Source organism: Oncorhynchus keta, chromosome 9 (assembly GCF_023373465.1).
Source record: "Oncorhynchus keta strain PuntledgeMale-10-30-2019 chromosome 9, Oket_V2, whole genome shotgun sequence".
NCBI classification, from domain to species: domain Eukaryota; kingdom Metazoa; phylum Chordata; class Actinopteri; order Salmoniformes; family Salmonidae; genus Oncorhynchus; species Oncorhynchus keta.
The window spans coordinates 8,908,470-8,933,940 of NC_068429.1; the positions used below are offsets into that span (position 1 = coordinate 8,908,470).

At 41.4% G+C, this 25,471-nt stretch overlaps 1 protein-coding gene across 1 annotated transcript in view; it reads right to left on the reverse strand.

Moving 5' to 3' along the window:
* LOC118373458 (fibrillin-2) overlaps positions 1 to 25,471 on the reverse strand; it is a 299,186-nt gene that overhangs the window by 82,801 nt on the left and 190,914 nt on the right. The window contains exons 38-43 of the mRNA XM_052526019.1: positions 24,976 to 25,044; positions 17,074 to 17,199; positions 15,530 to 15,655; positions 7,432 to 7,584; positions 7,252 to 7,323; positions 6,441 to 6,566 (exon numbers count right to left, since the gene is read on the reverse strand). Of these exons, the coding sequence (XP_052381979.1) occupies positions 6,441 to 6,566; positions 7,252 to 7,323; positions 7,432 to 7,584; positions 15,530 to 15,655; positions 17,074 to 17,199; positions 24,976 to 25,044 (672 nt within the window). The remainder of the gene's footprint in view (positions 1 to 6,440; positions 6,567 to 7,251; positions 7,324 to 7,431; positions 7,585 to 15,529; positions 15,656 to 17,073; positions 17,200 to 24,975; positions 25,045 to 25,471) is intronic.

The following is a 25,471-nucleotide window of genomic DNA, read 5'->3' on the forward strand; positions in this document are numbered from 1 at the left end:
TGTTTCTATAGTCGTATCCAACGTTACATCAGGTGTTTCTATAGTCGTATCCAACGTTACATCAGGTGTTTCTATAGTCGTATCCAACGTTACATCAGGTGTTTCTATAGTCGTATCCAACGTTACATCAGGTGTTTCTATAGTCGTATCCAACGTTACATCAGGTGTTTCTATAGTCGTATCCAACGTTACATCAGGTGTTTCTATAGTCGTATCCAACGTTACATCAGGTGTTTCTATAGTCGTATCCAACGTTACATCAGGTGTTTCTATAGTCGTACCAACGTTACATCAGGTGTTTCTATAGTCGTATCCAACGTTACATCAGGTGTTTCTATAGTCATCAGGTGTTTCTAACGTTACATCAGGTGTTTCTATAGTCGTATCCAACGTTACATCAGGTGTTTCTATAGTCGTATCCAACGTTACATCAGGTGTTTCTATAGTCGTATCCAACGTTACATCAGGTGTTTCTATAGTCGTATCCAACGTTACATCAGGTGTTTCTATAGTCGTATCCAACGTTACATCAGGTGTTTCTATAGTCGTATCCAACGTTACATCAGGTGTTTCTATAGTCGTATCCAACGTTACATCAGGTGTTTCTATAGTCGTATCCAACGTTACATCAGGTGTTTCTATAGTCGTATCCAACGTTACATCAGGTGTTTCTATAGTCGTATCCAACGTTACATCAGGTGTTTCTATAGTCGTATCCAACGTTACATCAGGTGTTTCTATAGTCGTATCCAACGTTACATCAGGTGTTTCTATAGTCGTATCCAACGTTACATCAGGTGTTTCTATAGTCGTATCCAACGTTACATCAGGTGTTTCTATAGTCGTATCCAACGTTACATCAGGTGTTTCTATAGTCGTATCCAACGTTACATCAGGTGTTTCTATAGTCGTATCCAACGTTACATCAGGTGTTTCTATAGTCGTATCCAACGTTACATCAGGTGTTTCTATAGTCGTATCCAACGTTACATCAGGTGTTTCTATAGTCGTATCCAACGTTACATCAGGTGTTTCTATAGTCGTATCCAACGTTACATCAGGTGTTTCTATAGTCGTATCCAACGTTACATCAGGTGTTTCTATAGTCGTATCCAACGTTACATCAGGTGTTTCTATAGTCGTACCAACGTTACATCAGGTGTTTCTATAGTCGTATCCAACGTTACATCAGGTGTTTCTATAGTCGTACCTGACGTTACATCAGGTGTTTCTATAGTCGTATCCAACGTTACATCGTACCTGACGTTACATCAGGTGTTTCTATAGTCGTATCCAACGTTACATCAGGTGTTTCTATAGTCGTTACATCCAACGTTACATCAGGTGTTTCTATAGTCGTATCCTGACGTTACATCAGGTGTTTCTATAGTCGTAGTCGTATCCAACGTTACATCAGGTGTTTCTATAGTCGTTACGTTACATCAGGTGTTTCTATAGTCGTACCTGACGTTACATCAGGTGTTTCTATAGTCGTATCCAACGTTACATCAGGTGTTTCTATAGTCGTATCCAACGTTACATCAGGTGTTTCTATAGTCGTATCCAACGTTACATCAGGTGTTTCTATAGTCGTATCCAACGTTACATCAGGTGTTTCTATAGTCGTACCAACGTTACATCAGGTGTTTCTATAGTCGTATCCAACGTTACATCAGGTGTTTCTATAGTCGTACCCAACGTTACATCAGGTGTTTCTATAGTCGTATCCAACGTTACATCAGGTGTTTCTATAGTCGTATCCAACGTTACATCAGGTGTTTCTATAGTCGTACCTGACGTTACATCAGGTGTTTCTATAGTCGTATCCAACGTTACATCAGGTGTTTCTATAGTCGTACCAACGTTACATCAGGTGTTTCTATAGTCGTACCTGACCAACGTTACATCAGGTGTTTCTATAGTCGTACATCAGGTGTTTCTATAGTCGTATCCAACGTTACATCAGGTGTTTCTATAGTCGTATCCAACGTTACATCAGGTGTTTCTATAGTCGTATCCAACGTTACATCAGGTGTTTCTATAGTCGTATCCAACGTTACATCAGGTGTTTCTATAGTCGTATCCAACGTTACATCAGGTGTTTCTATAGTCGTATCCAACGTTACATCAGGTGTTTCTATAGTCGTACCTGACGTTACATCAGGTGTTTCTATAGTCGTATCCAACGTTACATCAGGTGTTTCTATAGTCGTACCTGACGTTACATCAGGTGTTTCTATAGTCGTATCCAACGTTACATCAGGTGTTTCTATAGTCGTATCCAACGTTACATCAGGTGTTTCTATAGTCGTACCTGACGTTACATCAGGTGTTTCTATAGTCGTATCCAACGTTACATCAGGTGTTTCTATAGTCGTATCCAACGTTACATCAGGTGTTTCTATAGTCGTATCCAACGTTACATCAGGTGTTTCTATAGTCGCAACGTTACATCAACGTTACATCAGGTGTTTCTATAGTCGTCAACGTTACATCAGGTGTTTCTATAGTCGTATCCAACGTTACATCAGGTGTTTCTATAGTCGTATCCAACGTTACATCAGGTGTTTCTATAGTCGTACCTGACGTTACATCAGGTGTTTCTATAGTCGTATCCAACGTTACATCAGGTGTTTCTATAGTCGTATCCAACGTTACATCAGGTGTTTCTATAGTCGTATCCAACGTTACATCAGGTGTTTCTATAGTCGTATCCAACGTTACATCAGGTGTTTCTATAGTCGTACCTGACGTTACATCAGGTGTTTCTATAGTCGTATCCAACGTTACATCAGGTGTTTCTATAGTCGTACCTGTCGTTACATCAGGTGTTTCTATAGTCGTACCTGACGTTACATCAGGTGTTTCTATAGTCGTATCCAACGTTACATCAGGTTTGTTTCTATAGTCGTATCCAACGTTACATCAGGTGTTTCTATAGTCGTATCCAACGTTACATCAGGTGTTTCTATAGTCGTATCCAACGTTACATCAGGTGTTTCTATAGTCGTATCCAACGTTACATCAGGTGTTTCTATAGTCGTATCCAACGTTACATCAGGTGTTTCTATAGTCGTATCCAACGTTACATCAGGTGTTTCTATAGTCGTATCTAACGTTACATCAGGTGTTTCTATAGTCGTATCCAACGTTACATCAGGTGTTTCTATAGTCGTATCCAACGTTACATCAGGTGTTTCTATAGTCGTATCCAACGTTACATCAGGTGTTTCTATAGTCGTATCTAACGTTACATCAGGTGTTTCTATAGTCGTATCCAACGTTACATCAGGTGTTTCTATAGTCGTATCCAACGTTACATCAGGTGTTTCTATAGTCGTATCCAACGTTACAGCAGGTGTTTCTATAGTCGTATCCAATGTTACATCAGGTGTTTCTATAGTCGTACCCAACGTTACATCAGGTGTTTCTATAGTCGTACCTGACGTTACATCAGGTGTTTCTATAGTCGTATCCAACGTTACATCAGGTGTTTCTATAGTCGTACCTGACGTTACATCAGGTGTTTCTATAGTCGTATCTAACGTTACATCAGGTGTTTCTATAGTCGTATCCAACGTTACATCAGGTGTTTCTATAGTCGTATCCAACGTTACATCAGGTGTTTCTATAGTCGTATCCAACGTTACATCAGGTGTTTCTATAGTCGTACCTGACGTTACATCAGGTGTTTCTATAGTCGTATCCAACGTTACATCAGGTGTTTCTATAGTCGTATCCAACGTTACATCAGGTGTTTCTATAGTCGTATCCAACGTTACATCAGGTGTTTCTATAGTCGTATCCAACGTTACATCAGGTGTTTCTATAGTCGTACGTTACATCAGGTGACGTTACATCAGGTGTTTCTATAGTCGTATCCAACGTTACATCAGGTGTTTCTATAGTCGTATCCAACGTTACATCAGGTGTTTCTATAGTCGTATCCAACGTTACATCAGGTGTTTCTATAGTCGTACCTGACGTTACATCAGGTGTTTCTATAGTCGTATCCAACGTTACATCATCAGGTGTTTCTAGTCGTACCTGACGTTACATCAGGTGTTTCTATAGTCGTATCCAACGTTACATCAGGTGTTTCTATAGTCGTACCTGACGTTACATCAGGTGTTTCTATAGTCGTACCAACGTTACATCAGGTGTTTCTATAGTCGTATCCAACGTTACATCAGGTGTTTCTATAGTCGTATCCAACGTTACATCAGGTGTTTCTATAGTCGTATCCAACGTTACATCAGGTGTTTCTATAGTCGTATCCAACGTTACATCAGGTGTTTCTATCCAACGTTACATCAGGTGTTTCTATAGTATCCAACGTTACATCAGGTGTTTCTATAGTCGTATCCAACGTTACATCAGGTGTTTCTATAGTCGTATCCAACGTTACATCAGGTGTTTCTATAGTCGTATCCAACGTTACATCAGGTGTTTCTATAGTCGTATCCAACGTTACATCAGGTGTTTCTATAGTCGTATCCAACGTTACATCAGGTGTTTCTATAGTCGTATCCAACGTTACATCAGGTGTTTCTATAGTCGTATCCAACGTTACATCAGGTGTTTCTATAGTCGTATCCAACGTTACATCAGGTGTTTCTATAGTCGTATCCAACGTTACATCAGGTGTTTCTATAGTCGTATCCAACGTTACATCAGGTGTTTCTATAGTCGTACCTGACGTTACATCAGGTGTTTCTATAGTCGTATCCAACGTTACATCAGGTGTTTCTATAGTCGTACCTGACGTTACATCAGGTGTTTCTATAGTCGTATCCAACGTTACATCAGGTGTTTCTATAGTCGTACCTGACGTTACATCAGGTGTTTCTATAGTCGTATCCAACGTTACATCAGGTGTTTCTATAGTCCAACGTTACATCAGGTGTTTCTATAGTCGTTACATCAGGTGTTTCTATAGTCGTATCCAACGTTACATCAGGTGTTTCTATAGTCGTATCCAACGTTACATCAGGTGTTTCTATAGTCGTATCCAACGTTACAGCAGGTGTTTCTATAGTCGTACCTGACGTTACATCAGGTGTTTCTATAGTCGTACCCAACGTTACATCAGGTGTTTCTATAGTCGTATCCAACGTTACATCAGGTGTTTCTATAGTCGTATCCAACGTTACATCAGGTGTTTCTATAGTCGTATCCAACGTTACATCAGGTGTTTCTATAGTCGTATCCAACGTTACATCAGGTGTTTCTATAGTCGTACCCAACGTTACATCAGGTGTTTCTATAGTCGTATCCAACGTTACATCAGGTGTTTCTATAGTCGTATCCAACGTTACATCAGGTGTTTCTATAGTCGTATCCAACGTTACATCAGGTGTTTCTATAGTCGTACCTAACGTTACATCAGGTGTTTCTATAGTCGTACCTGACGTTACATCAGGTGTTTCTATAGTGACGTTACATCAGGTGTTTCTATAGTCGTATCCAACGTTACATCAGGTGTTTCTATAGTCGTACCTGACGTTACATCAGGTGTTTCTATAGTCGTATCCAACGTTACATCAGGTGTTTCTATAGTCGTACCTGACGTTACATCAGGTGTTTCTATAGTCGTATCCAACGTTACATCAGGTGTTTCTATAGTCGTATCCAACGTTACATCAGGTGTTTCTATAGTCGTATCCAACGTTACATCAGGTGTTTCTATAGTCGTATCCAACGTTACATCAGGTGTTTCTATAGTCGTACCTGACGTTACATCAGGTGTTTCTATAGTCGTACCTGACGTTACATCAGGTGTTTCTATAGTCGTATCCAACGTTACATCAGGTGTTTCTATAGTCGTATCCAACGTTACATCAGGTGTTTCTATAGTCGTATCCAACGTTACATCAGGTGTTTCTATAGTCGTATCCAACGTTACATCAGGTGTTTCTATAGTCGTATCCAACGTTACATCAGGTGTTTCTATAGTCGTATCCAACGTTACATCAGGTGTTTCTATAGTCGTATCCAACGTTACATCAGGTGTTTCTATAGTCGTACCTGACGTTACATCAGGTGTTTCTATAGTCGTATCCAACGTTACATCAGGTGTTTCTATATCAGGTGTTTCTATAGTCGTACCTGACGTTACATCAGGGTGTTTCGTACCTGACGTTACATCAGGTGTTTCTATAGTCGTATCCAACGTTACATCAGGTGTTTCTATAGTCGTATCCAACGTTACATCAGGTGTTTCTATAGTCGTATCCAACGTTACATCAGGTGTTTCTATAGTCGTATCCAACGTTACATCAGGTGTTTCTATAGTCGTATCCTACGTTACATCAGGTGTTTCTATAGTCGTATCCAACGTTACATCAGGTGTTTCTATAGTCGTATCCAACGTTACATCAGGTGTTTCTTCCGCTATAGTAGTACCTAACTTTAGCGACTGAATGTTTCCTCAACGTTACCTTCACAGATGATCAGCAGGTCGTTGTAGCTGAAGCCGGTGGGACACTCGCAGCGGAAGCTCCCTATCTGGTTGATACAGACCCCGCTTGCACAGATACCTGGAATTTCTCTGCACTCATTAATATCTGAAACAGGAAGCAAACTGAATTTTAACAAATCTGTCATATCTTTACTTAAAGTTAAGTCACACTGTAGATGGTTCTTACACTTACAAGTACCTGAAGAGACTGTGTGACATAACTGTTTTTTTCACCCCAAAAAATGGCACCTTTTTCTCCCCAATTTCGTGGTATCCAATTGGTAGTTACAGTCTAGTCTCATCGCTGCAACTCCCGTACAGACTCGAGAGAGAGTGACAAACGTTGAGAGCCGTGCGTCCTCCGAAACACAACCCAACCAAGCCGCACTGCTTCTTGATACAATGCCCACTTAACCCATAAGCCAACCGCACCAATGTGTCGGAGGAAACAACGTACACCTGGAGACTGTGTTAGTGTGCACTATGCCCGGCCCGCCACGCTAGTGAGCAATGGGACAAGGACATCCCTGCCGGCCAAACCCTCCCCTAACCCGGACGACGCTGGGCCAATTGTACGCCATCCCATGGGTCTCCTGGTCGCGGCCGGCTACGACAGAGCCTGGACTCGAACCCAGAATCTCTAGTGGCACAGCGAGCACTGTGATGCAGTGCCTTAGACCACTGCGCCACTCGGGAGACCCCACATATCTTTTTTTAGGACCAGAAGTGAATGTGGTTCATGTAAAAAAGGATACAAGTTGACTAAGTAGGAGCAGAATAGTATGTCTCACCCACTGCTTTCCCAGTTTCAATATCCAGTTTGAAGCCAGGGATGATGTTTCCACAAAGTGTCTTATAGTCACCTGGAAAGCAAAGCCATTCAAAACACTTTTTTACCATGAATAATGCTGTGTATCTAAGTGTGTGTGTCTGTGTGTGTGTGTGTATACGTGCATGTGTGTGCTACTGACCAGTCCCGGGGGTTGGGCAGGCTTCGCAGGGCTTGTTCCAGGCCTTGCCCACGTTATAGGCACAGCAGCAGATCTTGAGGGTGAGGTTGAAGGGCAGCTCATTCTCACACGTTGTGCCGTTGAAGTTCCTGTAGCACAGGCTCTTTCTCATGTCTGTTTTTTTTTTAAAGGAACACGGTGACAGTAGAAGATCGTGGTTAAGATAGATTTGATTATGGTTGATTATGATTATGGTTTTAATAATGTAACGATGTGCCATATGTGATATGTGGTTGTTTACCTATCTATTTATATAAATGCACTGATTGTAAAGTCGCTCTGGATAAGAGCGTCTGCTAAATGACTGAAACGTCATGTAATAATTAAAATTTAAAAATTAGGTCACATTAATGAATGAGTTTATATTATTGCAGCATGAGGAATCAGGATGAGGTATATTCCAGACCTGGGTTCAAGTGTTCCCCGACGAAGGCCATGCAGCCGAAACGAGTCAAGAGTTTTTATAACTTTGTTTCCATTGAACATGCCATACAAATAAAGGCATTTTAATGAATTATATGAAGAGTGCATTGGTCCTCCTTTCTTTTTGATGACCAATTTACCCCTTTTATCAAAGAGCCCCTTCTGTCTACCAACATCTACTGTTGTGTACCTTAGCACTTTCTGTCTACCAACATCTACTGTTGTGTACCTTAGCACTTTCTGTCTACCAACATCTACTGTTGTGTACCTTAGCAGCTTCTGTCTACCAACATCTACTGTTGTGTACCTTAGCACTTTCTGTCTACCAACATCTACTGTTGTGTACCTTAGCACCTTCTGTCTACCAACATCTACTGTTGTGTACCTTAGCACCTTCTGTCTCCCAACATCTACTGTTGTGTACCTTAGCACCTTCTGTCTCCCAACATCTACTGTTGTGTACCTTAGCACTTTCTGTCTACCAACATCTACTGTTGTGTACCTTAGCACCTTCTGTCTCCCAACATCTACTGTTGTGTACCTTAGCACTTTCTGTCTACCAACATCTACTGTTGTGTACCTTAGCAGCTTCTGTCTACCTACATCTACTGTTGTGTACCTTAGCACTTTCTGTCTACCAACATCTACTGTTGTGTACCTTAGCAGCTTCTGTCTACCTACATCTACTGTTGTGTACCTTAGCACTTTCTGTCTACCAACATCTACTGTTGTGTACCTTAGCAGCTTGTCTACCCATCTCTGTTGTGTACCTTAGCAGCTAGTCCAACATCTACTGTTGTGTACCTTAGCAGCTTCTGTCTACCAACATCTACTGTTGTGTACCTTAGCACTTTCTGTCTACCAACATCTACTGTTGTGTACCTTAGCACTTTCTGTCTACCAACATCTACTGTTGTGTACCTTAGCAGCTTCTGTCTACCAACATCTACTGTTGTGTACCTTAGCAGCTTCTGTCTACCAACATCTACTGTTGTGTACCTTAGCACTTTCTGTCTACCAACATCTACTGTTGTGTACCTTAGCACCTTCTGTCTCCCAACATCTACTGTTGTGTACCTTAGCACCTTCTGTCTACCAACATCTACTGTTGTGTACCTTAGCACCTTCTGTCTCCCAACATCTACTGTTGTGTACCTTAGCACCTTCTGTCTCCCAACATCTACTGTTGTGTACCTTAGCACTTTCTGTCTACCAACATCTACTGTTGTGTACCTTAGCACCTTCTGTCTACCAACATCTACTGTTGTGTACCTTAGCACCTTCTGTCTACCAACATCTACTGTTGTGTACCTTAGCACCTTCTGTCTCCCAACATCTACTGTTGTGTACCTTAGCACTTTCTGTCTACCAACATCTACTGTTGTGTACCTTAGCAGCTTGTCTACCAACATCTACTGTTGTGTACCTTAGCAGCTAGTCTACCAACATCTACTGTTGTGTACCTTAGCAGCTTCTGTCTACCAACATCTACTGTTGTGTACCTTAGCACTTTCTGTCTACCAACATCTACTGTTGTGTACCTTAGCAGCTTGTCTACCAACATCTACTGTTGTGTACCTTAGCAGCTAGTCTACCAACATCTACTGTTGTGTACCTTAGCAGCTTCTGTCTACCAACATCTACTGTTGTGTACCTTAGCACTTTCTGTCTACCAACATCTACTGTTGTGTACCTTAGCACTTTCTGTCTACCAACATCTACTGTTGTGTACCTTAGCACCTTCTGTCTACCAACATCTACTGTTGTGTACCTTAGCAGCTTGTCTACCAACATCTACTGTTGTGTACCTTAGCAGCTTCTGTCTACCAACATCTACTGTTGTGTACCTTAGCACCTTCTGTCTCCCAACATCTACTGTTGTGTACCTTAGCAGCTAGTCTACCAACATCTACTGTTGTGTACCTTAGCAGCTTCTGTCTACCAACATCTACTGTTGTGTACCTTAGCAGCTAGTCTACCAACATCTACTGTTGTGTACCTTAGCAGCTTCTGTCTACCAACATCTACTGTTGTGTACCTTAGCAGCTTCTGTCTACCAACATCTACTGTTGTGTACCTTAGCAGCTTCTGTCTACCAACATCTACTGTTGTGTACCTTAGCAGCTTCTGTCTACCAACATCTACTGTTGTGTACCTTAGCAGCTTCTGTCTACCAACATCTACTGTTGTGTACCTTAGCACTTTCTGTCTACCAACATCTACTGTTGTGTACCTTAGCACTTTCTGTCTACCAACATCTACTGTTGTGTACCTTAGCACTTTCTGTCTACCAACATCTACTGTTGTGTACCTTAGCAGCTTGTCTACCAACATCTACTGTTGTGTACCTTAGCAGCTTCTGTCTACCAACATCTACTGTTGTGTACCTTAGCACCTTCTGTGTCCCAACATCTACTGTTGTGTACCTTAGCACCTTCTGTCTCCCAACATCTACTGTTGTGTACCTTAGCAGCTTCTGTCTCCCAACATCTACTGTTGTGTACCTTAGCAGCTTCTGTCTACCAACATCTACTGTTGTGTACCTTAGCAGCTTCTGTCTACCAACATCTACTGTTGTGTACCTTAGCAGCTTCTGTCTACCAACATCTACTGTTGTGTACCTTAGCAGCTTCTGTCTACCAACATCTACTGTTGTGTACCATAGCACCTTCTGTCTACCAACATCTACTGTTGTGTACCTTAGCACCTTCTGTCTCCCAACATCTACTGTTGTGTACCTTAGCACCTTCTGTCTACCAACATCTACTGTTGTGTACCTTAGCACCTTCTGTCTCCCAACATCTACTGTTGTGTACCTTAGCAGCTTCTGTCTCCCAACATCTACTGTTGTGTACCTTAGCAGCTTCTGTCTACCAACATCTACTGTTGTGTACCTTAGCAGCTTCTGTCTACCAACATCTACTGTTGTGTACTTTAGCAACTTCTGTCTACCAACATCTACTGTTGTGTACCTTAGCAGCTTCTGTCTACCAACATCTACTGTTGTGTACCTTAGCAGCTTCTGTCTACCAACATCTACTGTTGTGTACCTTAGCAGCTTCTGTCTCCCAACATCTACTGTTGTGTACCTTAGCACCTTCTGTCTCCCAACATCTACTGTTGTGTACCTTAGCACCTTCTGTCTCCCAACATCTACTGTTGTGTACCTTAGCAGCTTCTGTCTCCCAACATCTACTGTTGTGTACCTTAGCACCTTCTGTCTCCCAACATCTACTGTTGTGTACCTTAGCAGCTTCTGTCTCCCAACATCTACTGTTGTGTACCTTAGCACCTTCTGTCTCCCAACATCTACTGTTGTGTACCTTAGCAGCTTCTGTCTCTCAACATCTACTGTTGTGTACCTTAGCACCTTCTGTCTACCAACATCTACTGTTGTGTACCTTAGCACCTTCTGTCTCCCAACATCTACTGTTGTGTACCTTAGCACCTTCTGTCTACCAACATCTACTGTTGTGTACCTTAGCACCTTCTGTCTCCCAACATCTACTGTTGTGTACCTTAGCACTTTCTGTCTACCAACATCTACTGTTGTGTACCTTAGCAGCTTGTCTACCAACATCTACTGTTGTGTACCTTAGCAGCTAGTCTACCAACATCTACTGTTGTGTACCTTAGCAGCTTCTGTCTACCAACATCTACTGTTGTGTACCTTAGCACTTTCTGTCTACCAACATCTACTGTTGTGTACCTTAGCACTTTCTGTCTACCAACATCTACTGTTGTGTACCTTAGCAGCTTCTGTCTACCAACATCTACTGTTGTGTACCTTAGCAGCTTCTGTCTACCAACATCTACTGTTGTGTACCTTAGCACTTTCTGTCTACCAACATCTACTGTTGTGTACCTTAGCAGCTTTGTCTACCAACATCTACTGTTGTGTACCTTAGCAGCTAGTCTACCAACATCTACTGTTGTGTACCTTAGCAGCTTCTGTCTACCAACATCTACTGTTGTGTACCTTAGCACTTTCTGTCTACCAACATCTACTGTTGTGTACCTTAGCACTTTCTGTCTACCAACATCTACTGTTGTGTACCTTAGCACTTTCTGTCTACCAACATCTACTGTTGTGTACCTTAGCAGCTTCTGTCTACCAACATCTACTGTTGTGTACCTTAGCACTTTCTGTCTACCAACATCTACTGTTGTGTACCTTAGCACCTTCTGTCTCCCAACATCTACTGTTGTGTACCTTAGCACCTTCTGTCTACCAACATCTACTGTTGTGTACCTTAGCACCTTCTGTCTCCCAACATCTACTGTTGTGTACCTTAGCACCTTCTGTCTCCCAACATCTACTGTTGTGTACCTTAGCACTTTCTGTCTACCAACATCTACTGTTGTGTACCTTAGCACCTTCTGTCTCCCAACATCTACTGTTGTGTACCTTAGCACTTTCTGTCTACCAACATCTACTGTTGTGTACCTTAGCAGCTTCTGTCTACCTACATCTACTGTTGTGTACCTTAGCACTTTCTGTCTACCAACATCTACTGTTGTGTACCTTAGCAGCTTGTCTACCAACATCTACTGTTGTGTACCTTAGCAGCTAGTCTACCAACATCTACTGTTGTGTACCTTAGCAGCTTCTGTCTACCAACATCTACTGTTGTGTACCTTAGCACTTTCTGTCTACCAACATCTACTGTTGTGTACCTTAGCAGCTTGTCTACCAACATCTACTGTTGTGTACCTTAGCAGCTAGTCTACCAACATCTACTGTTGTGTACCTTAGCAGCTTCTGTCTACCAACATCTACTGTTGTGTACCTTAGCACTTTCTGTCTACCAACATCTACTGTTGTGTACCTTAGCAGCTTGTCTACCAACATCTACTGTTGTGTACCTTAGCACTTTCTGTCTACCAACATCTACTGTTGTGTACCTTAGCAGCTTGTCTACCAACATCTACTGTTGTGTACCTTAGCAGCTTCTGTCTACCAACATCTACTGTTGTGTACCTTAGCACCTTCTGTCTCCCAACATCTACTGTTGTGTACCTTAGCACCTTCTGTCTACCAACATCTACTGTTGTGTACCTTAGCACTTTCTGTCTACCAACATCTACTGTTGTGTACCTTAGCAGCTAGTCTACCAACATTTACTGTTGTGTACCTTAGCAGCTTCTGTCTACCAACATCTACTGTTGTGTACCTTAGCAGCTAGTCTACCAACATCTACTGTTGTGTACCTTAGCAGCTTCTGTCTACCAACATCTACTGTTGTGTACCTTAGCAGCTAGTCTACCAACATCTACTGTTGTGTACCTTAGCAGCTTCTGTCTACCAACATCTACTGTTGTGTACCTTAGCAGCTTCTGTCTACCAACATCTACTGTTGTGTACCTTAGCAGCTTCTGTCTACCAACATCTACTGTTGTGTACCTTAGCAGCTTCTGTCTACCAACATCTACTGTTGTGTACCTTAGCACTTTCTGTCTACCAACATCTACTGTTGTGTACCTTAGCACTTTCTGTCTACCAACATCTACTGTTGTGTACCTTAGCACTTTCTGTCTACCAACATCTACTGTTGTGTACCTTAGCAGCTTCTGTCTACCAACATCTACTGTTGTGTACCTTAGCAGCTTCTGTCTACCAACATCTACTGTTGTGTACCTTAGCACCTTCTGTGTCCCAACATCTACTGTTGTGTACCTTAGCACCTTCTGTCTCCCAACATCTACTGTTGTGTACCTTAGCAGCTTCTGTCTCCCAACATCTACTGTTGTGTACCTTAGCAGCTTCTGTCTACCAACATCTACTGTTGTGTACCTTAGCAGCTTCTGTCTCCCAACATCTACTGTTGTGTACCTTAGCAGCTTCTGTCTACCAACATCTACTGTTGTGTACCTTAGCAGCTTCTGTCTACCAACATCTACTGTTGTGTACCTTAGCACCTTCTGTCTACCAACATCTACTGTTGTGTACCTTAGCACCTTCTGTCTCCCAACATCTACTGTTGTGTACCTTAGCAGCTTCTGTCTCCCAACATCTACTGTTGTGTACCTTAGCAGCTTCTGTCTACCAACATCTACTGTTGTGTACCTTAGCAGCTTCTGTCTCCCAACATCTACTGTTGTGTACCTTAGCAGCTTCTGTCTACCAACATCTACTGTTGTGTACCTTAGCAGCTTCTGTCTACCAACATCTACTGTTGTGTACCTTAGCAGCTTCTGTCTCCCAACATCTACTGTTGTGTACCTTAGCACCTTCTGTCTCCCAACATCTACTGTTGTGTACCTTAGCAGCTTCTGTCTCCCAACATCTACTGTTGTGTACCTTAGCACCTTCTGTCTCCCAACATCTACTGTTGTGTACCTTAGCAGCTTCTGTCTACCAACATCTACTGTTGTGTACCTTAGCAGCTTCTGTCTCCCAACATCTACTGTTGTGTACCTTAGCACCTTCTGTCTACCAACATCTACTGTTGTGTACCTTAGCACCTTCTGTCTCCCAACATCTACTGTTGTGTACCTTAGCACCTTCTGTCTACCAACATCTACTGTTGTGTACTTTAGCAACTTCTGTCTACCAACATCTACTGTTGTGTACCGTAGCAGCTTCTGTCTCCCAACATCTACTGTTGTGTACCTTAGCAGCTTCTGTCTACCAACATCTACTGTTGTGTACCTTAGCAGCTTCTGTCTCCCAACATCTACTGTTGTGTACCTTAGCACCTTCTGTCTCCCAACATCTACTGTTGTGTACCTTAGCACCTTCTGTCTCCCAACATCTACTGTTGTGTACCTTAGCAGCTTCTGTCTCCCAACATCTACTGTTGTGTACCTTAGCACCTTCTGTCTCCCAACATCTACTGTTGTGTACCTTAGCAGCTTCTGTCTCCCAACATCTACTGTTGTGTACCTTAGCACCTTCTGTCTCCCAACATCTACTGTTGTGTACCTTAGCAGCTTCTGTCTCCCAACATCTACTGTTGTGTACCTTAGCAGCTTCTGTCTCCCAACATCTACTGTTGTGTACCTTAGCAGCTTCTGTCTACCTACATCTACTGTTGTGTACCTTAGCAGCTTCTGTCTACCAACATCTACTTTTGTGTACCATAGCACTTTCTGTCTACCAACATCTACTGTTGTGTACCTTAGCACCTTCTGTCTACCAACATCTACTGTTGTGTACCTTAGCAGCGCTTCCTTCCTCCTTTTTATCTACTCTTTTAAATATTTGTAATACTTTGAGTGTTTTCTCTTTTATATATATAGTTTTCTCTAGCCTGACTGGAGGGCCAGGTGGGTGGGGTTTGAACTTTTGGGACTATACCAGGAATGCTCAATCAACCACAGGTACAGTGTTTGAAATCATTTCAAATAACATAATAATATACGCCATTTAGCAGACGCTTTTATCCATACCCGCATACATTTTACGTATGGGTGGTCCTGAAAATCGACCCCATTATCCGGGTGTTGCAAGCCCCATGTCCTACAAACTGAGCCTACAGAAGACCAACAAATAGTATTTAAACCCAGGTCTGGAGTGTACCCCACACCTCTGGAGTGTACAGAACACATGACTGTGAGTGACTTTGGATAAACGTGTCCGCTCATTGAAATACTATATTATTCTTATTTATACGTTGTGTAATGAAGCACTCACCCATGCAGTTGTTTCCCCCGTTGATCTGCATGTAATCCTGTGGACACACACAGGTGTAGTTCCCCAGTGTGTTGTAGCAGGTGCCAGGACCGCAGATTACAGGATTCACCACACACTCGTCAATGTCTGCAGGGCCACAGAGGTGATCAGTTCATGGTATTGATGAAAAAACCTGGTGTCTAATGTTGTGTTTTAGTTATGTTGCTCATAGTTGGTTTTCATTATATTTTGAGCCTACTATTAGAACGTATGTGGATTTTCTTTCAAATCAGGTTACACAGTTACGGTAAATGATGTAAAAAAAAAATATATATATTTTTTTATATATCGTAAAACTTCAATTAAACGTTGAGACTCAAATAGCCGCCTGTCCCTTTTAATAGCACACATTTTAGAAAATAAATATCTGTTTCAAATAAACACAGGGTCTAAATGAATTGTTTATGAGGTTACCATGAATTACCATGAATTACCATGAATTACCATGAATTGTTAAAAAGGTTTCATGTTTGATCTGTTACATTAAATAATTCAATAATGACTCTAAAAATTATGACAATCATCCGTTTTTATCGCTAGTAAGAAACTGCTAGCCATTGGCTGTTAACAGCTGAGAACTGCTAGCCATTGGCTGCTAACAGCTGAGAACTGCTAGCCATTGGCTGTTAACAGCTGAGAACTGCTCGCCTGCTAGCCATTGGCTGCTAACAGCTGAGAACTGCTAGCCATTGAGAACTGCTAGTTAACTGGCAAGCACAAAAACAGTCAACAGACCCCTAAAAATCATCCAATCACCCTATTGGGGCGAAAGTAAAAACTGCCGAAAAATCCACAGTCAAAGAGGAGAATAATTACTCTGTCAAGTAAAAGTTTTTAAGACAAAAGAAACATGACACAGAGTTTAAATGATAACACAGTGCAGGAAATGAAGAAATTGATTAAAATGCAGGAAGTGAATACTGGAATTTAACAATTAACTATTCAAATTAGCAAAGCTGTGTCCATTAACGATACAGAAGCAAGGCTCAAATAGAAGCCTGTCTAATAATAATAATGATTTTTTTTTAAAACACTTTACAGTATGTAAAAAATATTTATTTAAATAAAATAATGTAAGCTATACAAAAATCAGCAGTCAGGGTGAATTATCACTATTATGGCATGGTGTCTCACCCTCACAGATAATTGAATGGGATGTTAAATGGCATGGTGTCTCACCCTCACAGATAATTGAATGGGATGTTAAATGGCATGGTGTCTCACCCTCACAGATAATTGAATGGGATGTTAAATGGCATGGTGTCTCACCCTCACAGATAATTGAATGGGATGTTAAATGGCATGGTGTCTCACCCTCACAGATAATTGAATGGGATGTTAAATGGCATGGTGTCTCACCTTATTATATTATTCACAGATGATTGAATGGGATGTTAAATGGCATGGTGTCTCACCTTCACAGATGATTGAATGGGATGTTAAATGGCATGGTGTCTCACCTTCACAGATGATTGAATGGGATGTTAAATGGCATGGTGTCTCACCTTCACAGATGCGACTGTCTATGTTGAGGTAGTAGCCAGGAGGACAGTCACACGAGAAGCTGCCAAACGTGTTGACACAGTTTCCTCCCTGACACAGGCCTGGCAGCTCCAAACACTCATCTATGTCTGGAGGAGAAGACAAAACAAGATTACAGAATGATCCCAAACATCCCAATGATCCCAAACATCCCAATGATCCCAAACATCCCAATGAGCTCAAACATCCCAATGATCCCAAACATCCCAATGATCTCAAACATCCCAATGATCCCAAACATCCCAAAGATTCCAGAAACATCCCAATGATCTCAAACATCCCAATGATCCCAATGATCCCAAACATCCCAATGATCCCAATGATCCCAAACATCCCAGTGATCCCAAACATCCCAATGATCTCAAACATCCCAATGATCCCAAACATCCCAATGATCTCAAACATCCCAATGATCTCAAACATCCCAATGATCCCAAACATCCCAATGATCTCAAACATCCCAATGATCCCAAACATCCCAAGATTCCAGAAACATCCCAATGAGCCCAATGATCCCAAACATCCCAGTGATCCCAAACATCCCAATGATCTCAAACATCCCAATGATCTCAAACATCCCAATGATCCCAAACATCCCAATGATCTCAAACATCCCAATGATCTCAAACATCCCAATGATCCCAAACATCCCAATGATCTCAAACATCCCAATGATCCCAAACATCCCAATGATCTCAAACATCCCAATGATCTCAAACATCCAAATGATCTCAAACATCCCAATGATCTCAAACATCCCAATGATCCCAAACATCCCAAACATCCCAATATTCCAGAAACATCCCAAGATTCCAGAAACATCTCAATGATCCCAAACATCCCAAGATTCCAGAAACATCCCAATGAGCCCAATGATCCCAAACATCCCAGTGATCCCAAACATCCCAATGATCTCAAACATCCCAATGATCTCAAACATCCCAATGATCCCAAACATCCCAATGATCTCAAACATCCCAATGATCCCAAACATCCCAATGATCTCAAACATCCCAATGATCCCAAACATCCCAATGATCTCAAACATCCCAATGATCTCAAACATCCAAATGATCTCAAACATCCCAATGATCTCAAACATCCCAATGATCCCAAACATCCCAAACATCCCAATATTCCAGAAACATCCCAAGATTCCAGAAACATCCCAATAATCCTAGTTTGACATTTGCACAAATCATGTGTCGATGTCAATGGAAGATCTGTGCAAAAAAGTCAGTCATAGGATTTGAGCCTTACAGATGGTTTCAACAAAGGTTAGGTTCCAGACTCTTACCAATGGAATCAGAATCAAAGGTTAGGTTCAAGACTCTTATCAATGGAATCAGAATCAAAGGTTAGGTTCCGGACTCTTATCAATGGAATCAGAATCAAAGGTTAGGTTCCAGACTCTTACCAATGGAATCAGAATCAAAGGTTAGGTTCAAGACTCTTACCAATGGAATCAGAATCAAAGGTTAGGTTCCGGACTCTTATCAATGGAATCAGAATCAAAGGTTAGGTTCAAGACTCTTACCAATGGAATCAGAATCAAAGGTTAGGTTCCGGACTCTTATCAATGGAATCAGAATCAAAGGTTAGGTTCCAGACTCTTACCAATGGAATCAGAATCAAAGGTTAGGTTCAAGACTCTTATCAATGGAATCAGAATCAAAGGTTAGGTTCCGGACTCTTATCAATGGAATCAGAATCAAAGGTTAGGTTCAAGACTCTTATCAATGGAATCAGAATCAAAGGTTAGGTTCCAGACTCTTATCAATGGAATCAGAATCAAAGGTTAGGTTCCGGACTCTTATCAATGGAATCAGAATCAAAGGTTAAGTTCCAGACTCTTATCGATGGAATCAGAATCAAAGGTTAAGTTCCAGACTCTTATCAATGGAATCAGAATCAAAGGTTAAGTTCCAGACTCTTATCAATGGAATCAGAATCAAAGGTTAAGTTCCAGACTCTTATCAATGGAATCAGAATCAAAGGTTTTTGTTTTCTCTACATGATATTACAACCAAAACTGTATTAAAATCCAATTTGTAAGTCGCTCTGGATAAGAGCGTCTGCTAAATGACTTAAATGTAAATGTAAAATTACAAATCCTTGCAAAAGATTGATCATATAGATTTATATATATATATATGGCATATATTATTATTATTATATTAAAAGAGCTTGTTCTTGAACGCAGCCCGCAATGCGGTTAGCCATTGTGGCTGGGACCGCAGATTGTCCCGGGTTTGTGGCTGTCTAGATCCCTGCTGTTTGTTGTTTTCAATTTTCCCCGTGTCCTGCCCTGTCTGGAACTGCCAGGAGTAAAACAGCCTTACATACGTTGCTATAGCTACCATGACAAAGACCTAAGTGCCGGCAGGAGTACCGTTGAGGACAGTGGTGTCTCTCTATCACACGTGAAGGATCTTTTAAACTAACAAAAAGAGACCTATAAGCAGTTGTTACAACAACAAGAAAATAGTTTCAAGTGTTCTGTCCAAATACTTGTGGATTCTACTAATAAAAGAATGGATGACCTGACCAGAGAGGTCCGTATGTTAGACCTCAAGAACAGCAGTTCTCCTAGGATCAGCTCGACGAGTTGAAACAAGAGAACGGCAAGATGACAGCAATCTGGAAGTCATTGAGAGAGGACATCAGTTCTGTGTGTGAATCCATGATAATAATGACAGATAAATCAGACTATCTGGAGGGACAAGCAAGGCGAAACAACATGGTTGTGGACAGAAATTGCAGAATCTCCACATGAGACCTGGATGGAGGACAAAGTGAGGGAAATGATCTCTGAGAAATTGAAGATGGACCACAGGAAGATTTAGATGGAGCGCGCCCACAGGACTGGAAAGCCAACCACCGGTCCAGGTGACAGGCCCAGGCTGATAGTGGTCAAGTTCCTGAGGTTCAAAGACAATGTAGCTGTTCTGGAAAGAGCCAAGAACTTGAGAGGAACGTATATCTTCCTCAACGAGGACTATCCTGAAGCTGTGCGCCAGAAGAGGAAAGAACTGATCCCAGCCATGAAAGCTGCCAGAGCGTGTGGGGACATTGCGTACATCTGCTACGACAGACTCATTGTCCACCCTCCCTCCCAGAAGTCTGGAAGGGATGAGAGAGCCAAGCCTATGGGTTCGTAGCCTCAACCCTGCAGCACACACACACACACACACACCAATTGATTAATGGACTGCTGAATATATTTTTCTTTCTCTTGCTTTGTCATTTCTTTTCAATATTTTGTTTTTCTCTGATAAACTACCCAGGAAAGGGCTGAAAATAGCCCATATGAATATATGTAGCCTTAGAAATAAGGTTCATGAAATCAACAACTTGCTAACATCAGATAACATTCATATACTAGCCATTTCTGAGACTCACTTAGATTATTCATTTGATGATACATCAGTACCAATACAAGGATATAACATCAACAGAAGAGACAGGAATGCTTATGGGGGAGGTGTTGCTGTATCTATTCAGAGCCATATTCCCTGTAATGCTTAGAGAAGATCATATGTCAAGTGTTATTGAAGTGTTGTGGTTGAAGGTTCACTTGGCACATCTAAAGCCTTTCCTTTTGGGGGTGTTGCTGTAGGCCACCAAGTGCTAACAGTCAGTTTCTAAATAATACATGTGAAATGCTTGATAGTGTATGTGATGTAAACAGAGAGGTCTACTTTCTTGGAACCTGAATATTCACTGGTTTTCATCAAGCTGTCCGCTCAAGAGGAAGCTTCTCACTGTAACCAGTGTCTGTAACCAGTGCCTGTAAACTGGTTCAGGTTATTAATCAACCTACCAGGGTGTTTACAAACACTACAGGAACAAGATCATCCACCAGTATCAATCACATGTTTACTAATACTGTATAACTTTGTTCTAAAGCTGTATCCGTACCCATTGGATGCAGTGATCACAATATAGTGGCTATATACAGGAAAGCCAAAGTTCCAAAAGCTGGGCCTAAAATAGTGTATAAGAGATCATACAAAAGATTTTGCTGTGACTCTTATGTGGATGATGTTAAAGATATGTGTTGGTCTGATGTGATTAATGAGGAGCATCCAGACGTTGGTCTGATGTGATAAATGATAGCATCCAGACGCTGGTCTGATGTGATAAATGAGGAGCATCCAGACGCTGCACTTCATGAATTTATGAAATCGCTTCTTCCAATTATTGATAAACATGAACCTGTTAAGAAACTGACTGTTAGAACTGTTAAGGCTCCATGGATTGATGAGGAATTGAAAAACTGTATGGTTCAAAGAGATGGGGGAAAAGGAGTGGCTAATAAGTCTGGCTGCACATCTGACTGGCTGACTTACAGCAAACTGAGAAATGATGTGGCTAAACTCAACAAAAAGAAGAAGAAACTTCATTATGAAGCCAAGATCAACGGTATAAAGAATGAGGGAAAAAAACTTTGGAGTATTTTAAATAAAATTATGGGCAGAAAGACAAATTCGACTCCCTCTTTCATCAAATCAGATGGCTTATTCAATTTTGTAAAGTTAGTGTGGGAGAGGTGGACAAATGATTGTTAATTATCAATAATGAGAAACCTCCTGGCATTGACAACTTAGATGGAAAGCTACTGAGGATGGTGGCTGACTCTATAGCCACTCCTATCAGTCATATTTTTAATCTGAGCCTATTGGGAAGTCTTTGTCTTCAGGCCTGGAGGGAAGCCAAAGTAATTCCGCTACCCAAGAGTGGTAAAGCGGCCTTTACTGGTTCTAACAGCAGACCGACAGTTGAAGTCAGAAGTGTATACATACACCTTAGCCAAATACATTAAACTCAGTTTTACACAATTCCTGACATTTAATACTTGTAAAAATTCCCTTTCTTAGGTCAGTTAGGATCACCACTTTATTTTAAGAATGTGAAATGTCAGAATAATAGTAGAGAGACTGATTTATTTCAGCTTTTATTTCTTTCATCACATTCCCAGTGGGTCAGAAGTTTACATGCACTCAATTAGGGTTCTGTAGCATTTCCTTTAAATTGTTTAACTTGGGTCAAACATTTAGGGTTGCCTTCCACAAGCTCCCCACAATAAGTTGGGTGAATTTTGCCCATTCCTCCTGACAGAGCTGGTGTAACTGAGTCAGTTTTGTAGGCCTCCTTGCTTGCACACACTTCTTCAGTTCTGCCAACACATTTTCTATAGGGTTGAGGTCAGGGCTTTGTGATGGCCACTCCAATACCTTGACTTTGTTGTCCCTTAAGCCATTTTTCCACAACTTTGGAAGTATGCTTAGGGTCATTGTCCATTTGGAAGACCCATTTGCAACCAAGCTTTAACTTCCTGACTGATGTCTTGAGATGTTTCTTCAATATATCCACATAATTTTCCTCCCTCATGGTGCCATCTATTTGTGAAGTGCACCAGTCCCTCCTGCAGCAAAGCACCCCCACAACATGATGCTGCCACCCCATGCTTCACGGTTGGGATGGTGTTCTTCGGCTTGCAAGCCTCCCCCTTTTTCCTCCAAACATAACGATGGTCATTGTGGCCAAACAGTTCTATTTCTGTTTCATCAGACCAGAGGACATTTCTCAAAAAAGTATGATCTTTGTCCCCACGTGCAGTTGCAAACCGTAGTCTGGCTTTTTTACGGTGGTTTTGGAGCAGTGGCTTCTTCCTTGCTGAGCGGCCTTTCAGGTTATGTTGATATAGGACTCGTTTTTACTGTGGATATAGCTACTTTTGTACCTGTTTCCTTCAGCATCTTCACAAGGTCCTTTGCTGTTGTTCTGGGATTGACTTGCACTTCTCGCACCCAAGTACGTTCATCTCTAGGAGACAGAACACATCTCCTTCATGAGCGGTATGACGGCTGCGTGGTCCCATGGTGTTTATACTTGCGTACTATTGTGTTTGAACAGATGAATGTGGTACCTTCAGGCGTTTGGAAATTGCTCCCAAGGATGAACCAGACTTGCGGAGGTCTCCAATTTTCTTTTTAGGTCTTGACTGATTTCTTTTGATTTTCTCATGATGTCAAGCAAAGAGGCACTGAGTTGAAGGTAGGCCTTTAAATACATCCACAGGTACACCTCCAATTGACTCAAATGGTGTCAATTAGCCTATCAGAAGCTTCTCAAGCCATGACATCATCAAGCTGTTTGAAGGCACAGTCAACTTAGTATATGTAAACTTCTGACTCACTGGAATTGTGATACAATGAATTATAAGTGAAATAATCTGTCTGTAAACAATTGTGGGAAAAATTAGTTGTGTCATGCACAAAGTATATATCCTAACTGACTTGCCAAAACTATAGTTTGTTAACAAGACATTTGTGGAGTGGTTGAAAAAATAGTTTTAATGACTCCAGCCTAAGTGTATGCAAACTTCAAACTTCAACTGTATACGCTTGCTGCCAGCTCCTAGAAAACTGTTGGAAAGGACTGTGTTTGACCAAATACAATGCTATTTCTCTGTAAACAAATTAACAACAGACTGTCTGCATGCTTATAGACAAGGGCACTCAACATGTACTGAACTGACACAAATGACTGATGATTGGTTGAAAGAAATGGATAACAAGAAGAATGTGGGAGCTGTACTGTTAGATTTCAGTGCAGCCTTTGGTATTACTGACCATAAGCTGTTGTTGAGAAAACTTAAGTGCTATGGCTTTTCAACCTCTGCCATATCGTGGATTCAGAGCTATCTATCTAACAGAACTCAGAGAGTTTTCTTTAATAGAAGCTTCTCTAAGGTCAAACATGTAAAGTGGTGTACCGCAGGGCAGCTACTCTACTCTACTCTTTTCTATTTTTACCAATGACCTGCCGCTGACATTAAACAAAGCGTGTGTGTCCATGTATGCTGATGATTCAACCATATACATGTAACGGCTCTCGTTTGTAGAATGAAGAGTGGACCAAGGCGCAGCGTGGAAAGTGTTCATGATTTTAATATTCAAAAACACTCAAACAAAATAACAACGTGAAAACGAAAGCGCACAGTTCTGTCAGGCACAGACACTAAACAGCAAACAAGATCCCACAAACTCAGGTGGAAAAAAGGCTGCCTAAGAAATTATTCCCAATCAGAGACAACGATAGACAGCTGCCTCTGATTGGGAACCATACCCGGCCGAAAACAAAGAAATAGAAAACATAGAATTTCCCACCCGAGTCACACCCTGACCTAACTAAACATGGAGAAGACTAAGGATCTCCAAGGTCAGGGCGTGACAATACGCATCAGCAACCACAGCTAAGGAAGTCATTGAAATCCTTAACAAAGAGTTGCAGTCTGTTTCGGGAATGGTTGGCCAGTAATAAACTGGTCCTGAACATCTCTAAAACTAAGAGCATTGTATTTGGTACAAATCATTCCTTAAGTTCTAGACCTCAGCTGAATCTGGTAATGAATTCAAGAAAACATCCAGTATTATATAGAGCCCTTATAGAATGAAACTTCCTTCCATGTCATGTTGCTCAAATAAACAGCGAACTTGGTTTGAAAAAACAGATAAAGCAACACCTCTCCCCCATGTGACCTAGATAGTTTGTGTGTAAACACTGGTATGTAGGCTAAGTGTGCCTTTTTAAAAACGTATGTAGTTCTGTCCATGAGCTGTTCTTGTCTAATGATGTTCTGTAATATGTCATTCTGTATTATGTTTTGTGTGGAACCCCAGGAAGAGTAGTTGCCGCTTTTGCATCAGCTAATGGGGATCCTGATAAAATACCAAATACCAATACGAATGAAAAGAGAGCATGCATTATGAATTGTTTTTCTGCACCTATGCAGTACAGTATGCAAGGCATAGTTAAAGTAGTTTACCAGAGATCTATTTTAGTAAGCGGATGGTTACCTTCTAGTATGATGGTGACTGGGTTGGGCCTGAAACCCTCTCCTCCTGGGCAGAGTGTATTATAGTCCGCTGCAGAACACACTTCATATCAGTACACTCATATGGGTTATACAATTCAAGTATAGTTTCCATGTCTGTTGAGTAACAAAGGCTCCATTTACACAGGCAGCCCGAATTCCGACCTTTAGCTCAAAATACCAATTATTGGCAAAATATCCAAATTGGGCTGCCTGTGTAAACACAGCCAAAGTGAGAACTGACTGAATTCAGAAACCGCAGTGAGGAGGTTTAGCCAAATCAGACTAACCTGTTGTGTACGAGCATAAAATATAATATTGTATATCTAAATGCATACTTTGTTAACCAGAACGACTACAGCTTGTGAGTGTGTATCGTTATAAGAGTGTGTGAGCCTGTACATAAAGGAATTAAATAATTGTTTTTGCCCGGCACCACTATTCTCACTATTCCCTCCTTTTCTTCATTGAGCCTCTAC